Source organism: Leuresthes tenuis, unplaced genomic scaffold (genome assembly GCF_036924035.1).
Source record: "Leuresthes tenuis unplaced genomic scaffold, fLeuTen1.0.hap1 SCAF_13, whole genome shotgun sequence".
Lineage (NCBI taxonomy): Eukaryota > Metazoa > Chordata > Actinopteri > Atheriniformes > Atherinopsidae > Leuresthes > Leuresthes tenuis.
In genome coordinates, this window is record NW_027325367.1 from 34114839 (window position 1) to 34141695 (window position 26857).

Genomic DNA, 26857 nt, shown 5'->3' on the forward strand with positions numbered 1-26857 from the left:
AGCTCTTTTGAATCTCTGATTCTCAGTTTTTCCCACCCAAAGTGGAAATCACAAAAACCTCTTGTGTTTGTTGTTGTGTATCGTCCACCTGGCCCTTATTCTGAGTTTCTGTCTGAATTCTCAGAGTTTTTATCCCAGTTAGTGCTGAGTACAGATAAAGTCATTGTAGTGGGTGACTTTAATATTCATGTAGATGTTGGAAATGACAGCCTAAATATTAACTTTAATTCTATATTAGACTCGGACCTGGGCAATTCAGGGAGAAATTGTCTAGATGGTATTTCCTTGGCTTCCAATTGTCACGGCCCAATTGAATACAGATGCAGGGAATTTTAAGAACGAGAGTTTTTATTCACCATAAACAAGTCGAGGATCTCCAGACAGAGCAAAAACAAGAGGCTGTGAAAATCCTAAAGCACTCTCCTCAATAACTATGTTTGAGGGTGGTGCAGCTATGAAAATGATCAAAACCAAAAACTCTCTCCATTCTAGGAGGAAAACAGAAAGGGCTATGAAAAGATAAATAAACGCTACACCAGTGTTTCTCAATTCCGGTCCTCATGACCCACCGCCCTGCATGTTTTCGATGGTTCCCTCCTCCACCACACCTGATCAAATGAATGACTCCTTCTCAGGCCACTGCAGAGCTTGATGACGAGCTGATCATTTGAATCAGGTTTGGTGGAGGAGGGAACCATCGAAAACATGCAGGGCAGTGGGTCATGAGGAACGGAATTGAGAAACACTGTTCTACACGCTCTCTTAGTGAGGCGGACCGAACAAACGACGCTCTCTCGAAAACAGAGGCACTATGAAACGTTACAAGAAAAAAAAAAACTCTCCTTCTAATGGAGTTATATATATCTTTGGACAGATGGGTCCAAAGAACAGACAACAGGAGTAACAGTAGCAGCAATGGTGGTTCCCATTTATGATAGAACAATTTCAAGAAGAACATCGGATAATTTAAGTATATATGCAGTGGAATTATGTGCAATATTGCTAGCAATAGAATGGATGGAGGGGGTGAAGGATAGGAGAATAGTTATATGTAGCGATTCAGTTTCATCACTCTTAAGTAAAAACGGAACAGCAAAAACACATCAGGAAATTTTATATGAAATACAGTTAAAAACATCCAGGTTAATGCAACAGGGGAGGGAAATAGTGTTCATGTGGGTACCAGCGCATGTAGGAATAAAAGGAAATGAAAAAGCAGACAAAGCTGCTAAGGAGGCAGTAAAGAAAGAGGTGGTAGAAATTAAAGTAAAATTATCAAAAACAGAGGGGAAAAGTTTAGTATGGAAAGAAATAAACAAACAGTGGAATCAATATTGGAAGAATCAGGAAAAAGGAAGACATTTATATAAATTACAAAGTGTAGCAGGAGAGGCAGGGTGTTATGGACAGAACAGAACAGAACAAGTCATTATGAGCAGGATAAGAAGAGGACTGAACAATACTCTTAAAATAATGGGGAAAGTTGGAAGCAACTGGGCAGTGTAGCTGTGGGCAGAGGGAGACAGTGGAACATGTGATAGTAGCATGTCCCAGATATGGAAGGGAGAGAGAAATAATGAAGATAGGGTTGCAGACGGCATTAATAAGAGAATATAATCTGGAAAATATAGTAGAATCTGCTAAATTTAAAGAAGGCAGGAAAATAATTATAGGATTCCTGGTGTCAACTGGAATAATTAAAAGAATATAGAAAAGAAGAACTAGAAAGATGTCTAGTCCAGTAGATGGCGGCATATGCAACATCAAGGATACCGGCTGCCATTAAAAATCGAAGAAGAAAAAGAAGGAAGCAGAAGGAGGAGGAGGAGGCGTGACGCTGCAGTTTCCCATCATTCATTGGGGCGTCATGGCGGACACGAGAGAAAAAGCGCTGCAGGACTACAGGAAAAAACTACTGGAACACAAAGAAGTGGACGGACGTTTAAAAGAATGTAAAATAAGTTAATTCCTGGGTTAAGATGTGTATCCTGACTGTGTTTGTGTGATCTTGTCGTGTTCGTTGTTGGGCAGCCACCATCAGCTAGCTCGGCAGCTAGCTACTGCTTTGTCATGCAGTTAGCATGTAGATGAAAGCGACATAAAGTGAGCCAGCAGAGAACGAACAGACTCCTAGGTGACATTTTAACTTGGTGTTTGGGCTAATTTCTGAAGGTTTAGGAGTTTTACTGAACGGCGTGCTAATTATGAGCATCTAGCAGGGACATGGTGGTCCAGGCAGTAACGTACAGCTGCGTAACCAGGCTGAGAGGAAACTTAATGTCTCCTTGTTGTTTCTTTGACAGTGAGAGAACAACTGAGAGAGCAAACCAAACAGTACGAGAAATCAGAGAATGACCTGAAAGCTCTTCAAAGTGTTGGACAGGTAAGAGAGCACTTGTTTACTCTGCGGCTGGTTTCTTAACACGTGACACTGTAAACATCGACAAAGCTGTCAGCCATTCCTCTGCCTCCATTATCCAGGACATGAAGTGGTAACACTCTTTCATTGTTAGTGTGATGTTACACAAAACAAACCTGCTTCATTCTATCACATAATCTAACTTTAAGATTATAGATTTAGTGTCGTACCTGCAGAAAGGGTCCTTAAGGCTCCTGCAAGTGAAAATGCATTAGTAATGTAATAAATCGCGTGGATGAACATATGGTTATGGTCTGATTTGGGCTGTCTTTACTAACAATATGTTTTCCCTGCAGATTGTTGGAGAGGTGCTCAAGCAGCTCACTGAGGAGAAATGTAAGTTCACTGGCACATTTCTTTATAGTCAATGGTAGTTCAGATGTGTGGGATTTACTTTAGACTCTGCCTTAGCTCTCCATCGATCTTGTCTTCTATTTGGATTTTTTTTTCTTAATTCAGAAGCTTTATTGGTCTGAATGTCACATGAACAATGTTCCCAAAGGGTCTGTGTGGAAGTTCAGAAAATCGCAAACAATTAAATGCAATATAGCAGAAGATATGATATGATATAGAAATTGATAATCTTATGTTTTACATGTATAGAAAAAATGTGAAGATAAACATCATGTTCATGAGCCTCTTTCACATGTGGGTTGAGTTTTATAGGTGAAAAAAGAACCCGCTGTTGTTCCTCAGCCCCACGTTGCTGTGTCCTTGCACACCTGAAGTCAGCATCTCAGAATCAGCAGAGTGCTCTATTACACACACACACACACAACCAGTTTCATCTCTGGTACTACCTCCCTTGTTGGTTCAGAGCTGTATCAGCAGGGCATCAACTATACATATTTACTATTATGATATTGATCATGGCACTATAGAACACTGGCTCAGCAGCAAGGGCTAGTAGGAATGTCGGTGGATTGGCTGCCCCGGACCACACGTTGAGGTCTCTATGGGCAAAACACCGAAGCCCCATGTTGCCTACAGATGTGTCTATTGGTGTGTGATCAAGGGAAGCACATAACATTGTAAAGACTGTACGAGTGTGTGAGTGAAGGTGGTGTAGTGTAAAAATGTCTTTGAGTGGTCAGCTGGACTAGAAGAGTGCTACACAAGTACAGTCCACTTACTAAGTATTTTGCATTCTGCTGTCAAACAGTGTTGACCACTAACATCTGTTTGCTGAGCTGTCTGTTAATACAACCGAATGACTCGTCAAGCCGTCCCATGTCTTCTGTTATCAGACAGCACAGTGACTCTGACTACATGTCAACCAGCGCTCACAGCTTCAGCAGACAAACGTCACATTAAATCCTCTGTTTGGGTTTTGGTTGTGAAGCGACTCGGAGATGCTGCTTCCTCTGGCCAGAGTCGGTTAAGCTCAAACTCTTTTGTCTCTGGTCACTAGTTGAGCCGTCAGTGCAGCAGTTCTTCTCTTTGTTTTCATGGCAACCTCCACAAAGTGGTCCTGGTTTTAATCAGTGGTAACTGCACTAAAGTCCTTTGGTGGAGGTCAATGCGACACAAGTGTGACACAGAATCAGCTGCAAATGTTGCTGGTCTTGGATGAGAGCCATTGTTGAACTTTTAAGTGATTGTTGCTGAAAAAAACGAGAGAACTTTGTAAGTTGAGGGAAAGACGGCTGAGTTCGCTCACATCTTGGGTTGTTTCACGCCACAGCAGATGGACGTGAGTCTGCAAAGCAGCATCCCTCTCATGTGTCCTTTGGTTTGTCAGATAGAGACTGTACACACTGCTTTCTCTTAGGCTTTGTAAACATCAACTGTTAGGCTTTAACATGCTTCTTTTTTAAAAAAATAAAAAATGTCTCTCTTTTCTAGTCATTGTCAAGGCTACCAATGGGCCCCGATACGTGGTTGGATGTCGCAGACAGGTAGGTGCTGATAGAAAACTCCAGTATCCTGTATATCTCCTCCAGGCTTTGTGAGCCATATTTCACCTTTTCAGGGCTAAATGGCAGCATTTATGAGCTTAGCTTCACGTCATGAAAATGTTTCTTTTTTTTTTTCTTTTATTCAACGGGCAAAAATGTATATATTGCAAAAGTAATGTGTCACAGTTAGAAGTGACACATATTTGAAGGTGAGATGGTAGGATATTATTTTAATAGTTGATCCATAGGTCCATTATTTTTTCAGATTAATTGATGAAGTGGACAAAAAAAATTAATTTTCAAATCTTTATTCCAAAATGGAACATTTGGACTGACGAGGAAATAAACACAAAAAACAGTGTTGCAGTAATATAAGATAATAAGAAATAGATAAATGTTTGTCAAATAGCCACAGTAGTAAAATAAACGGGCACAAAAATATTAACAAATTTATATACCTGCAAAATATGTTTATATATACATCTAAAGTATAAGTACCAGTAAAAATACTTAATTACACAAATCTGAGTCAGTAAATGCAATTCGTCCTGCCTCACGCCCATACAGTCTTCACTCAGACTTTGTCAGAAAATTAAAACTTGAAGCCTAATCATTGAATTATTACCATCATTGTGTGCAAGTTAAATTTATTTCTAAAACACATTTAACCACTGCTTAAGCTAATTAAAGTAACGTGAAAAGTAACACACACACACACACACACACACACACACACACTCTATCACTGTCATTAACCAGCTAACAAGCCAACAGCCGCACCAGGCGAGCTACCGGAGAGACTCTCGTTCCGTTTCCTCACTTTGAAACGGAACAAACGCAGGATATTGTGGTGACTTACCCTCCCTTCATCCTCATGGATGACTACAACACGTTTCCGTTTCAGGTGCCCTATCCTCACCGTGCTGCTCCCCTGCCATGTCAAATCTCTTATGCAAAGCTAGCATGTTACGCAATTTCTTATTTCTTCATTTCTACTTCTGCCTCCTCCATGGCAGGCGTCCTATGCCACAGAAATGGCTGTTTTTCTCTAACTGTACTGGCATGATCATGACATGAGACTTCTCCATCCTGGACCAGTCAGCTCTTCTTCAGAGTTTTGGGGATGATTGGATCTGATATTGGATATAGTTGCAGCTAAATCCATATGAAATGGTTTCATGTTTCCAGTCTGTGGGTCTGGCCTTTGCTTCCTGCGGATGGTCACTGCTGCCTTTTCTACATTCGTGTTCTGGTGACTACTGATGGAGTAACCCTGCTATCACATTTGAACTCCTGCTTCATGGACCTCAAAGGGAGCCCGTGTCTGCTGCTTTTTCCCTACTCGTGCTACTCTGCTTGGTAGAACCAACTGACTCTTCTCTCTTTGACCCCCTGTGGTGGAGATAAAACTAGTTGATTAGCAGGGGCCACGGGGTCCTCCATAGTATTCCATTCTGATATGTCCACATTGTGCTTTTCTTGTTATTTTCTTCACATCCAGCTTGATTTCTTTTAAATTCACTCTCGCCTCTTCCCATAAGTCCTCCAGCTTGCCCAGGACCCATGATTTAATTGCTGATTTAATTTTCTCTGCTGTGTGATTATTGGTGGCAAACAAATGCACACGTCAGAGTGAGCAAATGTAGACTTGAGTGAACAGAGTGTTTATTATAATTTGTCATATTTTTTTCAATGTAGCTGGACAAGTCTCAACTGAAGCCAGGCACCAGAGTGGCATTGGATATGACTACTCTCACCATAATGAGGTAGGCTTATAATTGCATCTCAAATGTTAGAACTGGGAAAATGAAATTGCCTGTTGCTTGACAGTTTTCAGTTGGTCACAGGTCTTAATTGACATCGTCCATGTGGTGGTGAAGGGAAATATGTTGCTGCTAACCTGTCCATGTTGTTGAGCTGTAATAATAGATGGAGGCCTCACTAAACCCCCATTTCATCACATGTGCTAAATTTTGCTGTGTGTGCTGGTGATAAGCTGGATGAATCCACCTCCTGTTAGTCCATCAGAATACCTCAACATCAGACCACAGGAGTTTTCCACAGTCCGTCTTAATAAAGCTTAGGCCAAGAGGAGACGGCATGTTTCTTGGCAGTTTCTCTTTGCATGGTAGAGTTCTAATTTTCGTTTGTTGATGTCAGTATGTTCGCTGTGGCTTGTCTTCAGAAGTCTTCCTGTGTCAGTACATTGACTTCATCACAGCTTCTGCTGCCTGGACATCATGACCCTCCATGCATCCATATATCCTTCCAACATGTCCAGGAGGGAAACCCAGACATCCCTCTCCAGCTCCTCCTGGGGGATCCCAAGGTGTTCCCAGGCCAGATGGGATATATAATCCCTCCAGAGAGTTCTGGCTCTGCTGCGGGGGCCTTCTCTCAGTTGGACAAACCCTAAAAACCTTCAAAGGGAGACGACCAGGAGGCGTCCTAACCAGAGGAACCAGAGGAACCACCTCAGCTGACTCCTTTCTATGTGGAGGAGCAGCGGCTCTACTCTGAGCTCCCTCCGGATGGTGGAGCTCCTCCCCCCATCTCTAAGGCTGAGCCCTGCCCCCCTCTGAAGGAAACTCGTTTCAGCCACTTGTATCCACGACCTGATTGTTTTATTTTGTGTTGAGATGTTCCCAGTTCACCCTCACTACCAGGCCTGTCCAGCTGTGTACCTCACCAGCCGATCAGGTGGCAGCTCTGACATATATCTTGACAGTGTCCACGACATACGGCCACAGGTCTGATGATGTGACTGCAAAGTTTATCACTGACCTTTGGCCAAAGGTGACTTGGTAGCAGGTACACTTCTGAACCACTTTATGCTTGAACATGGTGTTTCTGATGAACAAGCAAGTCCAAAAACGGTTTGTTCAGGTTCAGATCAGAGGGGCCATTTCTCTCAATCACTTCCCTTCAGGTCACCCCGTCATTGCCCACGTGGACACTGAAGTCCCCCAGGAAAGCAGTGGAATCCCAATGTGGCACTCCTTCCCGAACACCACCCAGAGACCGTTTGGTGCAGACACATGGACCACAGACAGAACCTGACCTCCTGCGAATCACAGCCACAAAGAGGCGACCTTCTTGCCAGTTTGTGATGCTGGGAATTTGTACGCTCACGCTCCTACCAATGCCAGCCACTGGATTTTCTCCCCAAAAGAAGGTGGCTTCTTGTTGCCAAAAGGCCCCCCATCAGTGAGGAATCAAACCTAACCTGGGAAATGGTTCCACCAGGTGTGGTGTGCTCCAGTCCTCATTTAATTTGTATTATGTTCAAGAACAAAGGAGATTTTTTTGTGTGTGTGAGATGGAGTGGATCATGGGAAAGTTTAGGCCACAATGACTTATTTTGTGTAATGAGTTGAGAGCACCACAGAAGAAGAAGAACTGCACTGAACCACTTTTACCTCACTTAGTGTTTTTGTCAGGATGTTACTGTGTTGGATGAGTTAACAGTGCTTGTGCACAGCATCTATGATGTATTTGTATGATATCAGCATGCATGTCGTCTTCATTCAAAGGTACCTACCCAGAGAGGTGGATCCTCTGGTGTACAACATGTCCCATGAGGACCCAGGCAGTGTCTCTTACTCTGAGATTGGAGGACTTTCTGAACAGATCCGTGAGCTGAGAGAGGTACGGGTCTTTAGCTGCTTTCAGACCAAACGGCTGTAATGGCTCTCTGGGTTGTGGGAACTGCAGAAAGCGCCTTTTAACAGTCACCAAACGAGTTAATTTCTTTCTTTGTTTTTCTAAGATCCAGTTGAATGTTTCCTGATGGGGATTATGTGCAGTGATGTTCAGAGTACAGCTGCACTCTGACTGGAGGGATTCTGTCTTTAAATGAAACATTTACTTTTTTGTTCATGGCAGGTGATTGAACTGCCTCTGACAAACCCTGAGCTCTTTCAGAGGGTGGGGATCATCCCCCCTAAAGGTTGCCTGCTGTATGGGCCCCCAGGTTAGTAGCTGAATGAGACTCATCATCACACTCGTTTTGAGGAAAGATGTAGTTGTTTCTGAAATGCAAGCTCATTTTCTTTGGTTTGCTGATGATGATTTGTGATGCAGTGGAGTTCTTGTTCACGTCTCAAACAGGCACGGGGAAGACTCTTCTTGCCAGAGCAGTGGCCAGTCAGCTGGACTGTAACTTTCTGAAGGTGGGTTTCATTGCTGTGTTGTGCTTCCACTCAGTAGTACAGAGAGTCACTGACAGCCTCTGTGTGTGACTGCTGCAGGTCGTGTCCAGCTCCATTGTGGACAAATACATCGGGGAAAGTGCCAGGCTGATCAGAGAGATGTTTAACTATGCCAGGGACCACCAGCCATGCATCATCTTCATGGATGAGATTGATGCTATCGGTGAGTGATGCTGACGACCTGCTGTGGGTTGTTTGTCCTGGAGCTCTGTGCTGCAGTTTTGGTTGAATGCTGTGAAAAGACATGATTTACCTGAAAGCTCCAGAATCCCCCCAAACCACACCAAATACATCTGATTTTTTAGGACCAATTACACTGAGCAGAGGAAATGAAACTGAAAACCCTACTAACAGCCGCCTGTTGTGTTCTTTGGTGAAGGTTACAGTCTTCATTCATAACTGCTCTCAGGTCAGCCCAACACTGGTGTGGAGATGCTCATTTTGTGTGGCTTCTTCACAGTCAGGAAGTCATGCTTTTAGGCTGGTTCGGTATACTAAACTGGTACCGGGGTACTGAGGCATTTAAAACGGTACAATGCTGCGCTTGGATGAGACCGGTGCAAACGGTGTTACAGAACATGTCTGGCCAAGGGTGGAAACATTTCCAACTTGGCAAAACACTTGAAGGACAAGCCCCCAGAGCTGCATAAGCAGTTCAGAGAATGACGGGTAATAACTTATATACCCATGAAAAAAGTCACATTCAGTGCTAAAAGCCAGCAGCGCCAGCCCCTACAAAAGCAGTTGGCTACCACTTTCTCTGGTTTAAATAGCCTATTTACATTATTTTATTGTCTAAGATTTTCTATTAAAATAAAGTCAATAATGACATTTTTTTTGTTCTTTTTATTTGGAAAAGTATCAAAATACATATCGGTATCGACACCAAAAAAACCACTACATCCTTTGCAGGAAATGTAGTTGACTGCAGGTCGATGCCATCTCTTCCTGTTGAAGTGGTCTGCAGGCGTGTCCCAGGAGCAGTAATTACCAGAGAAGCACTGGTTGCTCATCTGGGTTTCTGATAATTACCCAACTTGGACCAGTAGAATCTGGTAAAGTCCGGTAATTATCATCATTGACCGCCGGTGAAAATATTCCCTCAGTCTGAGCACGATTTGAACTTTATTAAAAGATAAAATAAATTATTAAAAAACGTGCAACAGCCTGCAAAGTTCTCTAAACTGGCCAAGACAGCCTCCGTGATCCCAGCGTGCGAATCGCATCATAACTGCACAGCGAAGTCGCCTGGGGGAGAGCAAAGGCACACGACTAATACGATTTCAAGCTGCGTGGAGCCACTGCACACGTTTAAAAGCACATTTCACACATGCATGGAGAGGAAAAAGGAGATTTTTTTTTTTTCAGTTTGAGTTTTTATTGCAAAGCAGCGGCCTTTTTATTAATATATCAAGTTGCCAGCACGCCGCGTTCTAATGAAATGAGCCAGTCCACATGTGTTTTATGTTTGCAGATTGTTGTATCTGAGAGTTTCTTCACGTTCAGGCTTGTGTGATACTTATTTTAGAATTCACGTGGTCAATTGACGGCACTCATTTAATTTGATACAGCCTATACTTTTCAATAAAAAGGATTATTAATTGACATGCTTTGACATTATTTTATAACCTGCATATCAGTTATCATTTTAAGATCAATAAATTCTGATAATATTTGACTGGAATCACGTGACCGGTGCCAATTTCTTGTAGCAGAACTGCGGGCTTCACTTGTGATCAGCGCGTCTGGCTTTTTTTAAACTTTATGCATCTTAAGACATGGCTGCTTTCTCACTCATGCCGTCATGCTGGGTCTTTAGTGTGGAAATTGTTACTGAGTGACTAACGGTGCAGTTTGTAATCTCTGTTGAAAAGAAAAGTAAATAAGCTGCTGCTCAGTGATGGAAACAGTTTTCAGTTATTGCCTTAAAGAGGAGACTCATTAAAAGCCATTCAAGTGCTTTACCTACACTAACTGTTTCCCACATGTACATGTGGGACCACTCGCCTCCATGCCTCCTAAAACGATGCACAAACAATAGCTGCACCTGTCAGAGTTGTCTCTAAAACTGTAGGACTAAAAAAGAACTGTACAGCCTTCACAGGCTGGAGGTCTTCTTCACACTGGTTGGCTGGCCGCAGCGTGGTGTTTGACATTAAAAAGTTCAAATCGGCCCAGAAGAACCCCCAGTCTGTGCTACTCTAATGATTTTTATCTTTTCTCACATGCTGTGGTACGGAGTGGTTGAGGTAGTAACTGAGAGTGATGCTCTTTTTGTTATAGCTGAGCCGAGGTTTAAAGTGAGCTGAGCCCTTATTTTACAGTGACACGGAACCTCTGATTGGTCGGTCATCACCTGTGGGTGTAAACAATCTCTGCATCACACACTCTGACACTCCTTGTTCGTGGGAGTTGTTTGAAAGTCTGACTGAGCAATGAAAACATGCAGATTACAGATGGAGTGTCTCTGCTGAGTGCGGCTGAGCTCACTTATGTTTCCTCTGAAGGAAAACCCTGTCAGACTCTGTGCTCCTCACATGGAAGTCTGTTTGGGTGAAAACACACTCCTTCACTTTCTCACACAAACTGTGACTCCATCCAGTTGAGCAGATTCTTTCTGTGGTGGCCGTGCTGTGATGGAGAACAGGCCAAAGGTTTTATAGCAGCACATCGAGGAGGAAGTCCATCACTTTGATTTCTAAGGTGTACCTGTGTGCTGCTGTAAATGCTAAATCTATGACTGTTTATGGAAAAGGGTTAAAGGGTTCTCTGTGGTTTCCTGCAGGTGGCCGTCGTTTCTCTGAAGGAACCTCGGCTGACAGAGAGATCCAGAGGACTCTGATGGAGGTATGTGGGTCACTGTAGTGACCCCTGTTTAAACTTTTTGAATTTCTGAATTTATTTCAGACAATTACCACAAAAAGTGATTGATAAACAGTAGTTACAAAAAGAACAATCCCAAACAAAACTTCCAATTGAATAAACCTGTAAGTATTTCTACCTTCAGACATGACATTAATTAATGCAAATGGTCTGAAAAGGGGTAAGAAGAAGTAAAACCTATTTATTCCTACCCCTTCTCCCTCTAATTGCCCTGATACTGGAGGATGAATAAAGTCTTTCTATTTCTATAGTAACCTTCCTGTTTGATTTCTATGCTTTTATCCAAAATTGACCAAAAAAATTCATAAATAAATATATACACACACACATACATAAACCAAACTTGCACATTTGTAAGGAAGCATTTGGCTGTGTTAATTTGTGTTTGCATGAACTGCTGCTCCTCCACTTGCATAACCTTACCTCATCATTCCTGTCAGCTGGCATGATCCACTCCTGTTGGAAACTCCTGTTATGTGAATGGAAACAGGAAACTTTAGGGTTATTTGATGTCAGTATAAAGAACATTAACATGCTATAAAACGGTCTCGCTCTGTAAACCCAGGCTTCAGAAACAGAAAACATGGCAGAAGGCTGGAATACTGGAAATGATTGGCAAACACTACCAAAGGCAGAATTGATTTATTTTTTGTAATTTTAGGATAAGAAATGAACATTTAGATTTGGTTTGAAGGGATTTAAATCCAGGGCTGTATGGGGGTGTGCTGGTTTGCACCATGGCCTCACAGCAGAGGGTGGAGTATGCATCTCACCAATAGATTGACTGGTGACTCTAAAGCGGTGTCTCTGTGTGGCCCTGTGATGGACTCATGGAGCCTGTCCCGGGCGTACGCCCCCTCTTGCCCAATGACAGCTGCCATAGCCTCCCCACCACCCTGAGTTGGATTATAGAAAAAGGATGGATGGGATTTAAAGTCTATCGTGAGAGGGAGTAAACTTTCATGAGTGCTCTGCGGTGGTAAGTGAGGTCATTGCAGCGGTGAGTTATTTTCTGTTTTCTGTCAGCTGTTGAACCAGATGGACGGCTTTGACACACTACACAGAGTCAAGATGATCATGGCCACCAACAGGCCTGACACCCTGGACCCCGCCCTGCTGCGGCCTGGCAGACTGGACCGTAAAATTCGTGAGATTTCCTCCTTTTCCTCTTCAACTGTTTGTCAGCTCTGTGCAGCAACAAAGCACAAAGCCTCCCATCCTTTTCTCTTCAGACATCGAGCTGCCCAATGAACAGGCACGTCTGGACATCCTGAAGATCCACTCCAGTCCCATCACCAAGCATGGAGAAATAGGTCAGTGAGCAGCAGACTCGACTGTCTTGGTGCATCTCATGTTACCTCTGATGTGTTCTTGAGGAGGTGAGGTCTTTTAGTTACTGGTGTCAGATGAACATTAAATCTGTTTGTGCCAAGTTAGAAACTTGCTTTTAATTTAAGGTGCAGGATTAATGTGCCACACCCCTTGGTAAAGGATCCCTGTGGCATCCTCACTCCTCTGGGGGCATCACAGGACTTGTATTAGGGCAGGGATGTCTAAAGTCGGTCCCCGGGGCCCGCTGTCCTGCAGCTTTTAGATGTTTTCCTGCTTCAGCACACCAGATTCAGATGAAATGGATCTCTTCAAAAGATTGAGTTCTGCACAAGCCTGCTAATGATGCACTGATCTGCTGATTTTATTGCTTTTTTTCTTCAGATTTTGAAGCCATCGTGAAGCTGTCAGATGGTTTTAATGGAGCCGACCTGAGAAACGTGTGCACAGAAGCAGGTTAGCCTTGATTCAGTGCCATCATGACCTCGGCCTTTCCTCAGGGTTCCTCCTGACTGTCTGCTTTGGTTTTCAGGACTGTTTGCTATCCGCTCTGACCGTGAGTACGTCACCCAGGAAGACTTCATGAAAGCCGTGCGGAAGGTGGCCGACTCCAAGAAGCTGGAGTCCAAGTTAGACTACAAGCCTGTATAAACCATGTGTTTACCTGCTATTTTTCATTGCTTTGTCATGTATTTGCTGTTTTATGCTTCAAAGCCAGAGAAGTTAGTTTGTGGGACAGAAAAGAAAAGAAAAGTATATCATCCTACTGGATCCCAACAGTGACGTTCACTTCCTACCAGAACGGCCTCAAGTCATTAGTCTGGCCCACCTCATGTTTTATACGACATCAACCAGGCTGGTTATTCACAGCACTTGTATAAAATACGTTCCTGTTGTGAAATATAATGTCACATGTAAAGCTGGCTGTTTTTGAGTCCGTTTCACTTCAGGTGTGGTGGATGGTGAGCCTCTCACTGTGTGTTGTGCACTCATGAAGGACTGTTTGAATGGGGAAAGCAGGGGCTCCTGGCCCTGGCTGCATTAAAGGGCCAGAAAGTCAAATGGGGAGGATGAATCAGTGTGAAAATATGAAAAAGGCTAGTTAAACTAGGAGGATCAGTACCATGCTGAGACTGTTCAGATTCCTAAAGGTAAGATTAAAAATGGAGAAGAAGCTTATTACACCCCCCCTGGTACAAAGTCACCTCACTACTCTGAGACACTGGAATGGTTATTAAATGCATCCAGTTCAATTCTTAAAAATGCATATCACCAAGTTGTTCAATGTCCTTTAAATGGTAACGATGGATACATGTACTAAAAAATGAGGAAATGAATTTTTAACCCCAGTCTGAGCAGAATACTGAAATCTTTAATTGGAATTTTCTTAAATGGATGTAAGTACTTTTGGTTTTATTGTACAAAGCAAAAGTTTAAGTATAAGACTGATACAGAGGGGCAATTTTCCAGGAAAACTGGTGAATGAAAGAATTCAACATTGGATGCTCCTGCTGAAGTTCTCTCCCTCTGCCAAAGAAGTTTGGTTGCTGAAGCTACTTGTCGTGGAAGTCTGATCTGCTTTCATCAGACAGCTGGAGGTGAAGTGATGGAGGAGTTTGCTGCTGCTGCTGCTGCTGTGGAACAGACATGTGGAGGACGTGCTGTCCTTCAGGAGACCGACTGTGTCATCACGGCTCTGCTGCTGCTCCCAGAACAAAGGACTCCAGCACGTAGGCTCTGCAGATGGGGCAGTGCTGAAAGTGTGACACGCAGCGGTCGCACACACACGCGTGTCTGCAGGGCAGCAACACTCTGTTGATGGCTGCATTCTGACAGATCACGCAGTCTCTGGACGTCCCCTCCGACCACTCGCTGTCCTCTGTGCAGCTGTCCTGGACGCAGGGCTCACTGGGTTGGCTGCTCTGCTCAGAGAGAGGAGGGCCTGGCGCCCCCCCACTGTCAGCTGACATAAAGAGAGGCTGCAGGTGACATAAGGCATTAATATCTCATCACACACTTTGACTTGTACATCATTCCTCACATCAGCAACTTCCTCAGTTCCTCAGACAGAACCACAGCTCCAATGAAAAAATGATTCTTCAGAGGGATTATGGGAAATGTAGGACACAGTGTTAGGGGCTGAGGAGCAGTGTTGGCTTCAGCTTGGTTGAAACCTGTGAGCAGCTGATCACACTCGGTGATATCAGAGAGGATTTCTTTCCAAACTGTTGCTCAGCTTTCGTTCACTTTACTTCCAGTGACTGAAACTTAAAGGGGAACTCCGGTATTTTTAAACCTGGACCTTATTTCTGGCATGAAATACGTTCATCTGCTCACTGAGAACAGTTTGGTGAAAGTCGGCGTCCTTCAGAAGATATTTAGATAACTGGAGATCCATATAACGGAGTGAACGGGGCTCTAAATAAGGCATTATCTGTCTTTATTTCACCAATACTTTAAGAAGAATGAATGAATGAACGTGTGCTATAGCTCTGTTAGCTCATAGCTGCTGTGTTGTTGTTATGGGGGGGGGCTTATAGAGGGCTCTCTACACATGCCACGTATTTCATGCCAGAAATGAGGTTTAAAAATACCGGAGCTCCCCTTTAACATCTGTGTGCTGCTTCACAGTTGCACCTGAATGTGACTGATGGCCCTCATGACAGAACAAACGGATGACTTTTGCATGCAGGTCACCAGCAGGTAGGTGGGACTGCCTCTGAAACTGGTTTGAGTTACCAGGTAACTTCCACTAAACAGTAGCTTTATCAGACATAAACTCCTAACTGACGGATGCATGCAGAGATTTCTGTCGTCTTTAACTTGCTGGTTCATCTCCTGCAGTCCAACAGACTGCTGTTAAAGAGTTCTCTGCACCAGCATGTCTGACTCCCGAGTTTGGCTGATTATTACGACCGTGCTTCCAGGACATTTTAGAGTCCCAAGTAGTTTTTAACATTTTAAATTCATGCATAAAGCACATACACTGTCAGAGTTGGGACCTACCTTCAGCTCATACACGCTCCCTTGTGAGGTGAGGAGGTACTGGAACAGAAGGCGTGCAGAAAGCTTGTATTTGTCATCAGGAACATGAATGACTGTCACACTGGCCACCTGACAGAAGACAGAGGACATGAGCTGCTGTGAGTTCGGTCCCACTCTTCACAGTCCCTAACATCACTGGAACTGACTTGATGTAGCGCAGTGTCATGGTTACGGGTCAGACCAAACAGGAAAGCAGCACACCAAAAAAACCTACAATGTTGTAGGTGTCTGTAGCCTCTGCCACCGTCAGCACCGACACCAGTGGGTAGCGTTCTCTTGGCAGAGGCCCAAAATCTGTGATCCCCAGGTCAGCAGGGATGAGCGTGTGGCGTTCCACTGTGTCCTCGCTGCTGATACTGAGGGTGGGGGGGTCAAAGAGGCCAACAGCTGCTGTAGTTAAAGGAGTGCTATGAGAACACTTCAGCACCATGATGGCTACTACACACTGCAGTGCATTTTCAGCCCTTCAACAGAGTTCAGAGTTGCTGATGAAGAGAAGATGTTTCTGTATTCAGCAGACGCTTTTATCCAAAGTGACATATAAATGTAATAACATTACAGCTAACAATAAGCTCCATAGAAGGAACCCAGGAGTCCGACTCTGTCAGAGGGGACAGAGTAGAGATAGGGTGCAGGCATAGAAGGAAGTGCAGAAAGATAAAGTGCAGAGATAGAGGGGGTAGGGAAGTACAAGGTAAGTGCTGGGATAGGAGATGCTCTCTGAAGAGCTGGGTTTTCAGGAGCTTCTTGAAGATAGACAGGGACGCCCCTGTTCTGGTAGCGCTCGGTAGGTCATTCCACCATCGTGGGACGACACATGAACAGAGTTTGGATTGTCTTAGGCGTGGTGTAGGAGCTGCTAGACGACAATCCTGGGACCAACGGAGGGACCCAGTTGGGACAGAAGCCTTTGCAGGAGCATTCAAGTAGATGGAGCCGTTCCATTAAGCTCTTTGTAGCTAACATCAGGGACTTGAACCTGATGCGGGCGGCTAAGGGCAGCCAGAGGAGCAGTCACTGACAAATCTCATGTTCTCACAATTATTAGCCTGGCTTCAATAGAACACCAGGCTGACCATGACACACGTGGTCGTGTTCAGGCAGAGGAGACACATTTACGCTACCTACCAGCAGACAGCACTAAAACCACCAATGTCCCATTTCAAAGTCAACACTGGAAGATCTTCATTTACTTACTGAATCTACTATGAAGAGTCATTACAACTAATGCATGATGTGAGTGACCCAGATGTGCAGCCGGGACTGAGATCATTGAAACACAAACACATTTGGCTTCCACTGAGTCTGTACTGGACACAAAGAGTCTGCAACAACCACAGAAACAACGATAAGGTAAGCTGTCCTCAGAGACCACTGTAGCAGCCTGATTCTGCCCTGCGCTGAGACCTGTCGGTCTTTGAAAAGGATACTGGAACCTCTGGCAGTACTGGTAATGGGGGTGCAGGGCCTCCTGGAAGTGTTGGGGGGAGCTGAGCCTCGGGTTGTGTTGGTGGGCCTGCAGCATCCACTGCAGGGCACTGACCTCACAGCCCCAGAAACAGCTCAGGACACAGGGCTCCAGACAGCAGGGCCTGACGGACACACCATCTACAACAGAGGGTTTGCTCGTGTGACACAGGAGACCAGGGCATCACTGAGAGGATGTCCTGTATACACTTCTATCTGCATATCTGTGGCTGTGCTCAACCTGCATTAAGCAGCATCATGAATTCATCTAAATGCCTCCACTTGGTGTACAGATGAACCTGACTGAGGAGAAGCATACACTGCATACACCAGCAGTGGTGCTGATGTGATCTAACACTGGGTTCTCCTCGGGTCCAGTCAGGCTGCCACCACCCTCACATGTTCCTGCTCAACGTCCTGAAGATGGAGCTCACCAGAGACACTTGCTGGCCCAGATCCCAGATCCAGGGCGAACGGATTGGTCACCTGAACCATCGGTTTCTCAGGGGTTGGTGTGACGGACTCTGCATCGTCGTGGCTGCGGAGGATCACTGGGACATCAAAGCCAAACCTACAGCACAGCATGCAGAGGGAACCAGTTACTGTGTCTGACGTCATCACCTCAAGTTCTGTCAGGAACAAAACGCTGACGTGACAGAACAACAACAGTCAGGTCACATGATCCATGTGTTTATGGTTGAAATGTATAACGTTATAAGATGTCGAGGGAACAATGTGCTCCGCGTGCCCGATCTGTCTGATAAAAGAGTCCGCGGGCAGGTGAGGCTTACCAGCCGAGCAACATGGCGGCTGTCACAAAGAAACACAGACACACCACCGCGATGGAGAACAGCGGAGAGTACTCGTAGAGGGTGACGAGGAACACTGCCGCCATCTCCTCCTGTCAGCGGGCCTCTCACTGCATCGAACATGTCCAGCTTACCGCTTCATGGCGGACATGACAGAAGCCCCCTGCAGGTACGGTGGCCTGTGAGGGACGGGGAGGAGGTCGGAACAGGACTGCGGTGTGAATTGTCTAAACAAGTGACGTAAGCAAGTCACGAGACTGCTTCCCTTCAAATTAAATGTACAGTAGTGTTCTGTCCGGTTCTGACCCGACTCCATGTGTGCGCGTGTTTGTGCGTGACAGCGCGCTGTGTTTTCACTCATCACGTTCGCATTCAGCTCTGACTCGGTGGTCCTGCGCGTTCACGCAGTTTATTGTGAATGTTGAACGGAAGTTAAATGAGGATTTCTAACTTGATGCCGTTGAGTGACTCTGATTTCCAGTCTGCAGTGATACAGTCCGCCAGCAGAGCAGGAGGCATGGAGCGAGCACATCTGCAGCCCTGATGTTGGCAGCTGCGAACACCTGGACACGCAAATGATCGTCCATCCTCCTCCAGGTATTCAGCCTCGTCATCTGCGGCATCAGCGACATGGAGGACAGGCCGAGTGTTCGCCAGCAGAGCTCGGAGAACAATTCCCTGAGCAGCAGTGAATGGGACATGGCCAGTGACGTGTTCGTGTCAGTGTGCGACGACCATCCGGGAGACGGCTTCAGTGCGGGGGTAAGGGAAGGGCCGGAGGACGCACACCTGCCGCTGCTCAGAGGGGGGGGCGCCCAGCAGTTATCCCAGGAGTGCTTGATGCTGGGCCTGACTGCCCAGGCCTATCTGGACATCGACCAAGACTACACCGAAAGCGATGGGAGCATCACAGCGAAGAAGCGGATCCGGTCCAACAGCTCCCGGCACCGTGGAGAGATCGTCACTGAGCTCGGACCAGAAGAGGTCCGGTGGTTTTACAAAGAGGACAAGCGGACCTGGAAGCCATTTGTCGGACACGACTCTTTAAAAATCGAGAGGGTTTATCGAAGACTCTGTGAACAAAACCCTGAGAAAACCAAGTGCCCGGTCCAACCCGCCGAGCCCGACGGGAAAGAGGCGGTCCTACCGGACCAGACCCAGGCGGACAGCTGGGCCGCGGCAGGTGCTGATGACCCGGTGGAGCCTGCGGAACCCGCGGAGCAGCGGGCCGAGGGCCAGCAGGGGCCGGTGTCAGAGGAGATGAGAGATCCGGGAGGCAGAGTGGAGGCAGTGTGTGTCAGGGGGGGGCTCTACGAGGTGGATGTCAGGGAGAAGGAGTGCTACCCCGTTTACTGGAACCGTGAGCGTTCAGCAGCTTTTCTGTCCATCCTCACACAGTCTGGTGCAACATCTGGAAAGCCAGTGTTGCAGACCCGAGCCATGCTCTGCCTTGCATGCACACACCGAGAATAAGAACAAGTTCCTTTTTATTTTCCCTGCAGAGATTAGATCACAGTGATGCAAAAATGTTGCTGCAGCTAAACTGAAAACTGCATAAAATCACTTGAAACATTAGAAAAATCATTCCATCTCAGGAGGAAATTACGTCTAGATTTGTTAGAAGATAATATGACAACTCTTTCTTTCTAACCCTAACCCGAAACCGGTGGAATGACTTTGCTGCTGTGCTTGTTTAAATTGTGGGTTGAAGCTCTTTAAATGTGGACACAGTGTTGATCCTGCTGAAGAAAACAGGCTGACAGGCTGCATCAGTTTGTTCAGCACCAATCAGTCAGGCAGCACACTTGTTTGTAACCTGTGTGGCCAGGTGCTGATCACAGAGGAGAAAAGCAGGAATGTTGTTGATCATTTGGATCAGTGTGATTGTGGCAGTTAATGCAGCCGGCTCAGAGAGATGCAGACATGAAAAATAAATGAATAAATATAGCTGTCTGCCATTAAAGTGGAAGTAAAGAAAAGGGCGATCATGCAGAGACCCGGGTTGATGTCCAGGTTGATTTCCAGGTTGATGTCCAGGTTGATTTCCAGGTTGATTTCCAGGTTGATTTCCAGGTTGATGTCCAGGTTGATTTCCAGGTTGATTTCCAGGTTGATGTCCAGGTTGATGTCCAGGTTGATTTCCAGGTTGATTTCCAGGTTGATGTCCAGGTTGATGTCCAGGTTGATTTCCAGGTTGATTTCCAGGTTGATGTCCAGGTTGATGTCCAGGTTGATTTCCAGGTTGATTTCCAGGTTGATTTCCAGGTTGATGTCCAGGTTGATTTCCAGGTTGATTTCCAGGTTGATGTCCAGGTTGATTTCCAGGTTGATGTCCAGGTTGATTTCCAGGTTGATTTCCAGGTTGAAGTCCAGGTTGATTTCCAGGTTGATGTCCAGGTTGATGTCCAGGTTGATTTCCAGGTTGATTTCCAGGTTGAAGTCCAGGTTGATTTCCAGGTTGATGTCCAAGTTGATGTCCAGGTTGATTTCCAGGTTGATGTCCAGGTTGATATCCAGGTTGATGTCCAGGTTGATTTCCAGGTTGATTTCCAGGTTGATTTCCAGGTTGATTTCCAGGTTGATTTCCAGGTTGATGTCCAGGTTGATTTCCAGGTTGATTTCTAGGTTGATTTCCAGGTTATCCAGAGCTGAAGAAACATTTGCAACAAAATATAGAGGAGTAATGCACTTGGAGACCTAAGTTGATCATTGACATATAAGTTGGAATACATGCCAAGTTCGAACACTTCTTCTTCTTCTTTTACTACTTCTTCCTCTTCTCCTCTTTTTTAAAAGATAAAAATCTTACTTTGACAGTTTAAGGAGGATGTGTGTGGAGGTTGTTTGTAAGGATGGTCCTGGTGGGCTTGCAGATCTGTCCGCCAACACTGATCATCCTGATCATTGTGTCTGGTATTGGTGGTAAAAGAGTTCACCCACTGTGGATTAATAAATCTCTCTCTCTTTCTTTGTCTTACACACCGATAGGAAAAGGCTTCAGCTATGATTCACTATTCTTTTACTGTGTCCTGAATCAAATAACTTATTCATGTCGCACATTTAGTTTCCACCAGCCCATGCAGCAACTTATATGCCAAGCTTGTTGCTGCTGTATGTGGTCGCTCCCACAGCTTATGACTCCCATACCCTTGCAGGGTTCTGGCACCCTGTGGCAGCAGCTGGCAGGTTGTGGCAACTGCTCTGCAAGAGTATATAGTATCTATATGTGTTAGTCGAAATATTCTGTTGGGGATGCTGAGGGGTTATGGGGCACCGGAGCTCCTTTTACGAGCTACCCAGTACCTGTATAACCACAGCAAAAGTACGCATTGTTGGCCCTTGGATGAACTCGTTCACAGAGCTTGTTGGACTCCGTTGTGTCACCGACCCTGTTTGTGGTTTTCATGGACAGGATCTCAAGTTGTCGTTGAGGAGAGGAGGGCGTCCGGTTTGGGAACCTAAGGCTCTTATTTCTGCTTTTTGTGGATGATGCGGTTCTGCTGGATTCCTCAAGCCATGGAGCGGTTTGCAGCTGAGCGTGAAGTGGCTGGGATGAAGTTCAGCTCTTCCAACCCAAGGCCATGGTTCTTAACCGTAAAAAGGTGGAATGCTCTTTCTGGGGATGAGTCTCTGCCTCTGTGGAGGAGTTTACGTATCTTGAGATTTTATTAACAAAAGTGATGGCAGGTTTGAGTGAGAGACGGACAGACTGATTTGTCAGCAGTAATGAGGGCTCCTCCGCATCGAAAGGAGTCAGCTAAGGTGGTTCATCTGGTTCGGATCCCTCCTGGTTGCCTCCCTTTGGAGGTTTTCCGGGCCGACTAGGATGAGGCCCTGGGGCAGACCCTGAACTCGCTGGAGGAATATATCCCTTCTGGCCTGGGAATGCTTTGGGATCACCTCGGAGGAGCTAGAGCCTGTCCCTGGGGAGAGGGCTGTCTGAGTTTCCCTGAACCTGTTGCCTCAGTTATTCGACCCCGGAAGATGATGGATGGATGAATTACATGTATTACATACATATTTATATACATATATGCCTTTCTGCTCCTTTCATTCTCTCTGTCTTTTCTTTCAAGACGCTGATTAATGGTAACTTTGCATTTAGAAGTGATAATTTGTTTAGTAAACTAAGGACATTTTGGCCAACTACACCATTATCACAATAACAACAAGAGTATAGTAGAAACGTCCTTTCAAAATACACACACATAAAAAACTTCACACTCACCATTTGTGAGTGGTAGCCCCTCCAGGCCCTCTGGGTCTGAGAGTTTTCTATGCAGTGACAGAGTTGACATCTCTGATGTTGTTCCTGGCATCTGCTGGAGCCAGTCTCACAGTTTGGGGGTCACGACCCTGAGTGCTCCTGTCAGATAATAGCCAAAGCAGAACTTTTATTGAGCTGCTGCTAGTTTCCACAGCCCCATTAGCATTCAGCATTCACTAGCTATAGCCATGTTTGAGCTTCCCCCAAACCACGTTCATCTTGTAAGTCAAAGATATACTATAGGTCAAGATCCTTCACTCTATTTAAATCCTTGATAGCTCCAGTTACCACTAGCACCACTGCTGCCTTCACTTTCCACATTTTTCCAACTTCCTACTTCAGCCTTTGGTATATTTCATGTTTCATACTTCTTCTTGATGTTGTTGTCACTTGGAATTGCTACATCTATCACTACTTCCATCTTCTGTCGTTTGTCAACTACCACAGTGTCCGACTGGTTAACCATTACTTGTTTATCTGTACATATCTGGAAGTCCCACAGGATCTTAGCTCAGTCATTCCCCACCACCTTTGGAGGTATCTCCCACTTTGACTTTGGGACTTTCAAACCACACTCAGCTCTGATGTTCCTGTACAATATTCCTGCCTCTTGGTTATGGTGTTCCACATATGCCATACCCACCTGCATCTTACACCTCAATACTATGTTCTGGACTTTCTCAGAGGCCTCTTTGCACAGCTTGCACCTGGAGTCCTGTCTGGTGTGGTAGACCCCAGCCGCGATTGCTCTTGTGCTCAGGGCCTGTTCATGATTAGTGTGTCCATGCTGTCTTTCTTAACAGCCTTCAGTAGCTAATCCTAACCCCCACTGATAACATTTCTCGATATCAGCCACTTCTTGGGGGTATTGGCCTTTTTGCGGAAAGACATATTGCATCACTTCCTGTTACTTTGTTTGTGTTCTATGGAGCTTCTTGCTCCTCTTGGATTATTAAAAATCACTCATTCTTTTTATGCATTTTTGCATAGTTAACTTTATTGTATACTTGTTCTGTTCTTTGGTGTTTATTTTCACCTTTATATTCATAAATAGTATATGTATAAATATATCTATGATATATATATCTATGATATAAATATATTTATATCATGAACATCTGCTGTGGTGCCTTTTGGTAGTTCAACCCTTTCAGCTGTGATCATGTGTGATCATTGACTCAGACTTTCTTGTCGTCAATCCAGGGAGTGCACAGATTTGCATGTTAGATCTAACAGTCTTGGGAGTTGGCTCTTTTGAGCAATAGCTCGATTTTTGCTTCTTTAGTGCTACTTCGAATTCCACTTTGGGCCCCACTCTTGTTGATCAATGTGCCGACTTATCATATCCACTACGATTCCTGACTGGAAGTTCTATATTGTATAGAGGGAGGTTATTGGCTGGTAGTTGCATGGGACCACCCCCTCTGGAGATTCTTCATAATTAGCGCTGTCTGACATCAGGTTAACCTCTCTGGGTAGGTCCCACCCATTAGCATCCATTGGTGTTGCTTGTGGAGCACAGTTACTTTCTTTAGCCATCAGTTGTGCATCGTGTCTGGTGCTGTCCAGTTCTTCATACTTGAGATTGCTGTGGTCAGCTCTTAGAAGCTGTAACCATAGAGCATTGGTGTTATGTGACACTTCTTTGCATTAACTCGCCATGGTGCAGTGGAGAACTTTCTATTTGTTCTTTTGGCTTCAGCTTCTCTAATGTACCTTCTCAGGCAGGTACCCAGAGCTTCATTGCAGCTTTCTAAAGCTCTGATAATTGGCTAAAAAACTACTCTCTGTAGCCACCTGGTTGTCCTCCCTTTACGTTCCCTTGATCTTCACTGATGGTCCCAGCAGCTATGTAGTGCCGCATTCACACGTTCTAGCACACTCTCAGAAGAACTTTTGTGTGTTAGCTTTGGCAAAGGGCCACATAGGCTCCAGGTATGCAGTTAATCCTGGATCTTCCATCTGAGGTTGGCAGGCCTTGTGTTAAGGTTATCGGGGCTTTGTTATGGGGATGGTACCCATTCACTGATATAACCCCAATTCTCTTTGTATCTCCCCAACCTGTTTTCCTGACTTCCCTTTGCAATTGTATCTTTGATCGTATCGATTGCTAGTTAAGTAGCAGATTCTGTTTGCAAACATTAAAATGTTTATAAATTTATACATATATGTATACAGTTAGATCCATAAATGATTTTTCTAATTTTGGTTGTGTACATTACCACAAAGAATTTTAAATAAAACAACTCAGATGCAGTTGAAGTGCAGACTTTCAGTCTTAATTCAGTGGGTTTAACAAGAAGATTGCATTGAAATGTGAGGAATTAACACAATTCCTTCATTTCAGGGGCTAAAAAGTATTTTGACAAATTAAATAATTAATACTTGGTTGAAAACCCTTTGCTAACAATGACAGCCTGAAATCTTGAACTCATGGACATTACTAGATGCTGTTTCCTCCTTTTTAATGCTCTGCCAGGCCTTTACTGCAGCTGCTTTCAGTTGCTGTTTGTTTGTGGGCCTTTCTGTCTGAAGCTTAGTCTTCAACAAGTGAAATGCATACTCAATTGGGTTAAGATAGGGTGACTGACTTCTTTGCTTTATTACACTCCTGGGTTGCTCTGGCTGCATGTTTTGGGTCACTGTCCATCTGTATTATGAAACGCCTCCCGATCAATTTGACCGCATTTAGCTGGATTTGAGCAGACATTATGTCTCCGAGCACCTCAGCATTCATTGGGCTGCTTCTGTCCTGTGTCACATCACCAATAGACGTTAGTGTCCCAGTGCCACTGGCAGCCATCACGCTGCTCCGCTGTGTTTTACAGATGATGTGGTACGCTTTGGATCATGAGCTCTTCCACACCTTCTCCATACTTTTTCCTCGCCATCATTCTGGTTGATCTTGGTTTCATCCGTCCAAAGAATGTTTTTCCAGAACTGTGCTGGCTTTTTTTTTTAGAAAAGTCCAATCTAGCCTTTCTATTCTTGAGGCTTATGAGCGGCGTGCACCTTGCAGTGAACCCTCTGTATTTACTTTCATGCGGTCTTCTCTTTACTGTAGACTTGGATTTCAACACGCCTACCTCCTGGAGAGTGTTGGTTGGCTGTTGTGAAAAAGTTTGTCTTCACCATGGAAATGATTCTGCAATCATCCACCACTGTTGTCTTCTGTGGACGTCCAGGTCTTTTTGCATTGCTGAGTTCACCAGTGCTTTCTGTCTTTCTCAGGATGTACAAAACTGTAGATTTTTCCACTTCTAATATTGCATCAGTTCCTTGGATGTTTTTTTTCTGTTTTCCCAGCTTAAGGATGGCTTGTTTCACCTGCTTGGAGAGCTCATTTGACCGCATGTTGTCTGTTCACAGTAAAATCTTCCAAATGCAAGCACTCAAATCCACTTTATCTGCTTAATTGCTAATGACATAATGAAGGAATTGCCCATGTCTGCCCATGACATAGAGTCAATTGTCCAATTACTTTTGGTCCTTTTAAACAGAGGGTGGCACATGTTAAGGAGCTGAAACTCCTAAACCCTTCATCCAATTTGAATGTGGACACCCTCAAATGAAAGCTTAGAGTCTACATATGATGTCCACGTCCAGTATATAACTATAATTGGAATATAGTTCACTAAACGGGTAAAAAACAACAACTTTGGACCTAACTGTGTGTGTGTGTGTGTATGTATAAACTATTTGTGGAGACTATTCCTGTTGAAATAGTGCTCATGGAAACTACAATTTGCCCCTAAATTGGTGGCCTATCAGAATTTGCCAGGACACACAAACGAAGCACCATCATTATTATTTGTGCCATATTGTAAGTGAAGCTCTTAATACGGCTGATAGTGATGATGGATAAGGTGGGGGTTCAGCTCCAGTAGGGTTTTATCCTCTACATATTGTCCTCTTTGATGTTGTGTCTTTCACATTCTTCTGCATAGCAAAATTAGTTTCTCTTCACTTTTTCACGTAATGGTGGTATGGACCCATGTACCGTCTTACAATGGAAAGTGAAGAAAGTCAATAAACAGTGTGTGATGTCCCTCAGAGCAAGACCGTATTCCTGTGATGAGGGGTCAGTGGTTCATCGATGGAACATGGCTTCCCTTAGAGGAGGATGAGAGTGATCTTATAGAGATGGAGCACCTGTCTCGTTTCCGAGGGCAACAGATGAGGGACACATATGATTTGGAGACAGTGACCACTACAGTGGACAGTAAGGACGGTAAGTGATGAAAGACAAAGTGGAGAGAAATAACCTTGAAAGACTTGTTTATGTGTGTCAGACAATAAATTGTGCGTAAAAGTGAGTGTGATATGATGATGGAAAGTGATAGGGTAAGAGTGTGCACACCTCTGTTACTCAGAGCAAGGCCACAGAACAATCAGGTGATGTTACATTAGCTGACTGCAGCTGAACCAGCAGGAAGCTGTTCTGACAGAGAGGGCACTGAGGGGGCACTTTTTAATATGCTCACACATTTCACACAGTCTCATGGGGAATAATTACGGTAATTAACTAT

General features: G+C 44.7%; 4 protein-coding genes across 7 annotated transcripts in view; 3 read left to right on the plus strand and 1 right to left on the minus strand.

The window, feature by feature from the left end:
- The first annotated feature begins 1822 nt into the window (after positions 1-1822).
- psmc6 (proteasome 26S subunit, ATPase 6) lies at positions 1823-13659 on the plus strand. Its single transcript, XM_072362856.1, has 14 exons — positions 1823-1952; positions 2304-2383; positions 2716-2755; positions 4265-4317; positions 6016-6083; positions 7851-7965; positions 8203-8290; positions 8428-8489; positions 8568-8691; positions 11314-11375; positions 12438-12558; positions 12644-12724; positions 13125-13196; positions 13273-13659. The coding sequence occupies exons 1-14, from the start codon at positions 1868-1870 to the stop codon at positions 13389-13391; spliced, it is 1170 nt and encodes a 389-aa protein (XP_072218957.1). The 5' UTR covers positions 1823-1867; the 3' UTR covers positions 13392-13659.
- Positions 13660-13959: 300 nt separating this feature from the next.
- Positions 13960-18301, minus strand: cgrrf1 (cell growth regulator with ring finger domain 1). 3 transcript variants are annotated; one of them, XM_072362857.1, is made up of 6 exons: positions 18044-18274; positions 17687-17898; positions 17216-17393; positions 16000-16141; positions 15747-15854; positions 13960-14719 (listed from the first exon to the last, which is right to left on the minus strand). In XM_072362857.1, the coding sequence occupies exons 1-6, from the start codon at positions 18145-18147 to the stop codon at positions 14429-14431; spliced, it is 1035 nt and encodes a 344-aa protein (XP_072218958.1). In that variant the 5' UTR covers positions 18148-18274; the 3' UTR covers positions 13960-14428. The 3 variants fall into 3 exon arrangements, with proteins under 3 accessions (XP_072218958.1, XP_072218959.1, XP_072218960.1); XM_072362858.1 differs by having other exon boundaries at positions 13965-14719; positions 17687-17823; XM_072362859.1 differs by having other exon boundaries at positions 14420-14703; positions 18044-18301.
- Positions 18277-26857, plus strand: part of ddhd1b (DDHD domain containing 1b) — a 32766-nt gene continuing 24185 nt past the window's right edge. For both annotated transcript variants that reach the window (XM_072362849.1, XM_072362850.1), the window contains exons 1-2: positions 18277-19421; positions 26383-26559. In XM_072362849.1, coding sequence (XP_072218950.1) covers positions 18692-19421; positions 26383-26559 — 907 coding nt within the window. In that variant the 5' untranslated portion in view covers positions 18277-18691. The remainder of the gene's footprint in view (positions 19422-26382; positions 26560-26857) is intronic.
- LOC140267557 (uncharacterized) lies at positions 19733-26398 on the plus strand. The gene is made up of 3 exons (XM_072362873.1): positions 19733-19761; positions 20026-20638; positions 20687-26398. The coding sequence occupies exons 1-3, from the start codon at positions 19733-19735 to the stop codon at positions 20711-20713; spliced, it is 669 nt and encodes a 222-aa protein (XP_072218974.1). The 3' UTR covers positions 20714-26398.

Bases quoted from the DNA above. Each gene is read 5' to 3' on its own strand.
- psmc6 (XM_072362856.1), top strand. From the start codon at position 1,868: ATGGCGGACACGAGAGAAAAAGCGCTGCAGGACTACAGGAAAAAACTA. The intron at 1,953-2,303 runs GTAAAATAAGTT...TTTCTTTGACAG, and splicing joins GGACGGACGTTTAAAAGAAT to TGAGAGAACAACTGAGAGAG. The intron at 2,384-2,715 runs GTAAGAGAGCAC...TTTTCCCTGCAG, and splicing joins CTCTTCAAAGTGTTGGACAG to ATTGTTGGAGAGGTGCTCAA.
- cgrrf1 (XM_072362857.1), bottom strand. From the start codon at position 18,147: ATGGCGGCAGTGTTCCTCGTCACCCTCTACGAGTACTCTCCGCTGTTC. The intron at 16,142-17,215 runs GTATCCTTTTCA...CCCCACCCTCAG, and splicing joins CAGTACTGCCAGAGGTTCCA to TATCAGCAGCGAGGACACAG. The intron at 15,855-15,999 runs GTAGGTTTTTTT...GTCTTCTGTCAG, and splicing joins CTACAGACACCTACAACATT to GTGGCCAGTGTGACAGTCAT.
- LOC140267557 (XM_072362873.1), top strand. From the start codon at position 19,733: ATGACTTTGCTGCTGTGCTTGTTTAAATT. The intron at 19,762-20,025 runs GTGGGTTGAAGC...CTGCCATTAAAG, and splicing joins CTGCTGTGCTTGTTTAAATT to TGGAAGTAAAGAAAAGGGCG. The intron at 20,639-20,686 runs GTTGATTTCCAG...GTTGATTTCTAG, and splicing joins ATTTCCAGGTTGATTTCCAG to GTTGATTTCCAGGTTATCCA.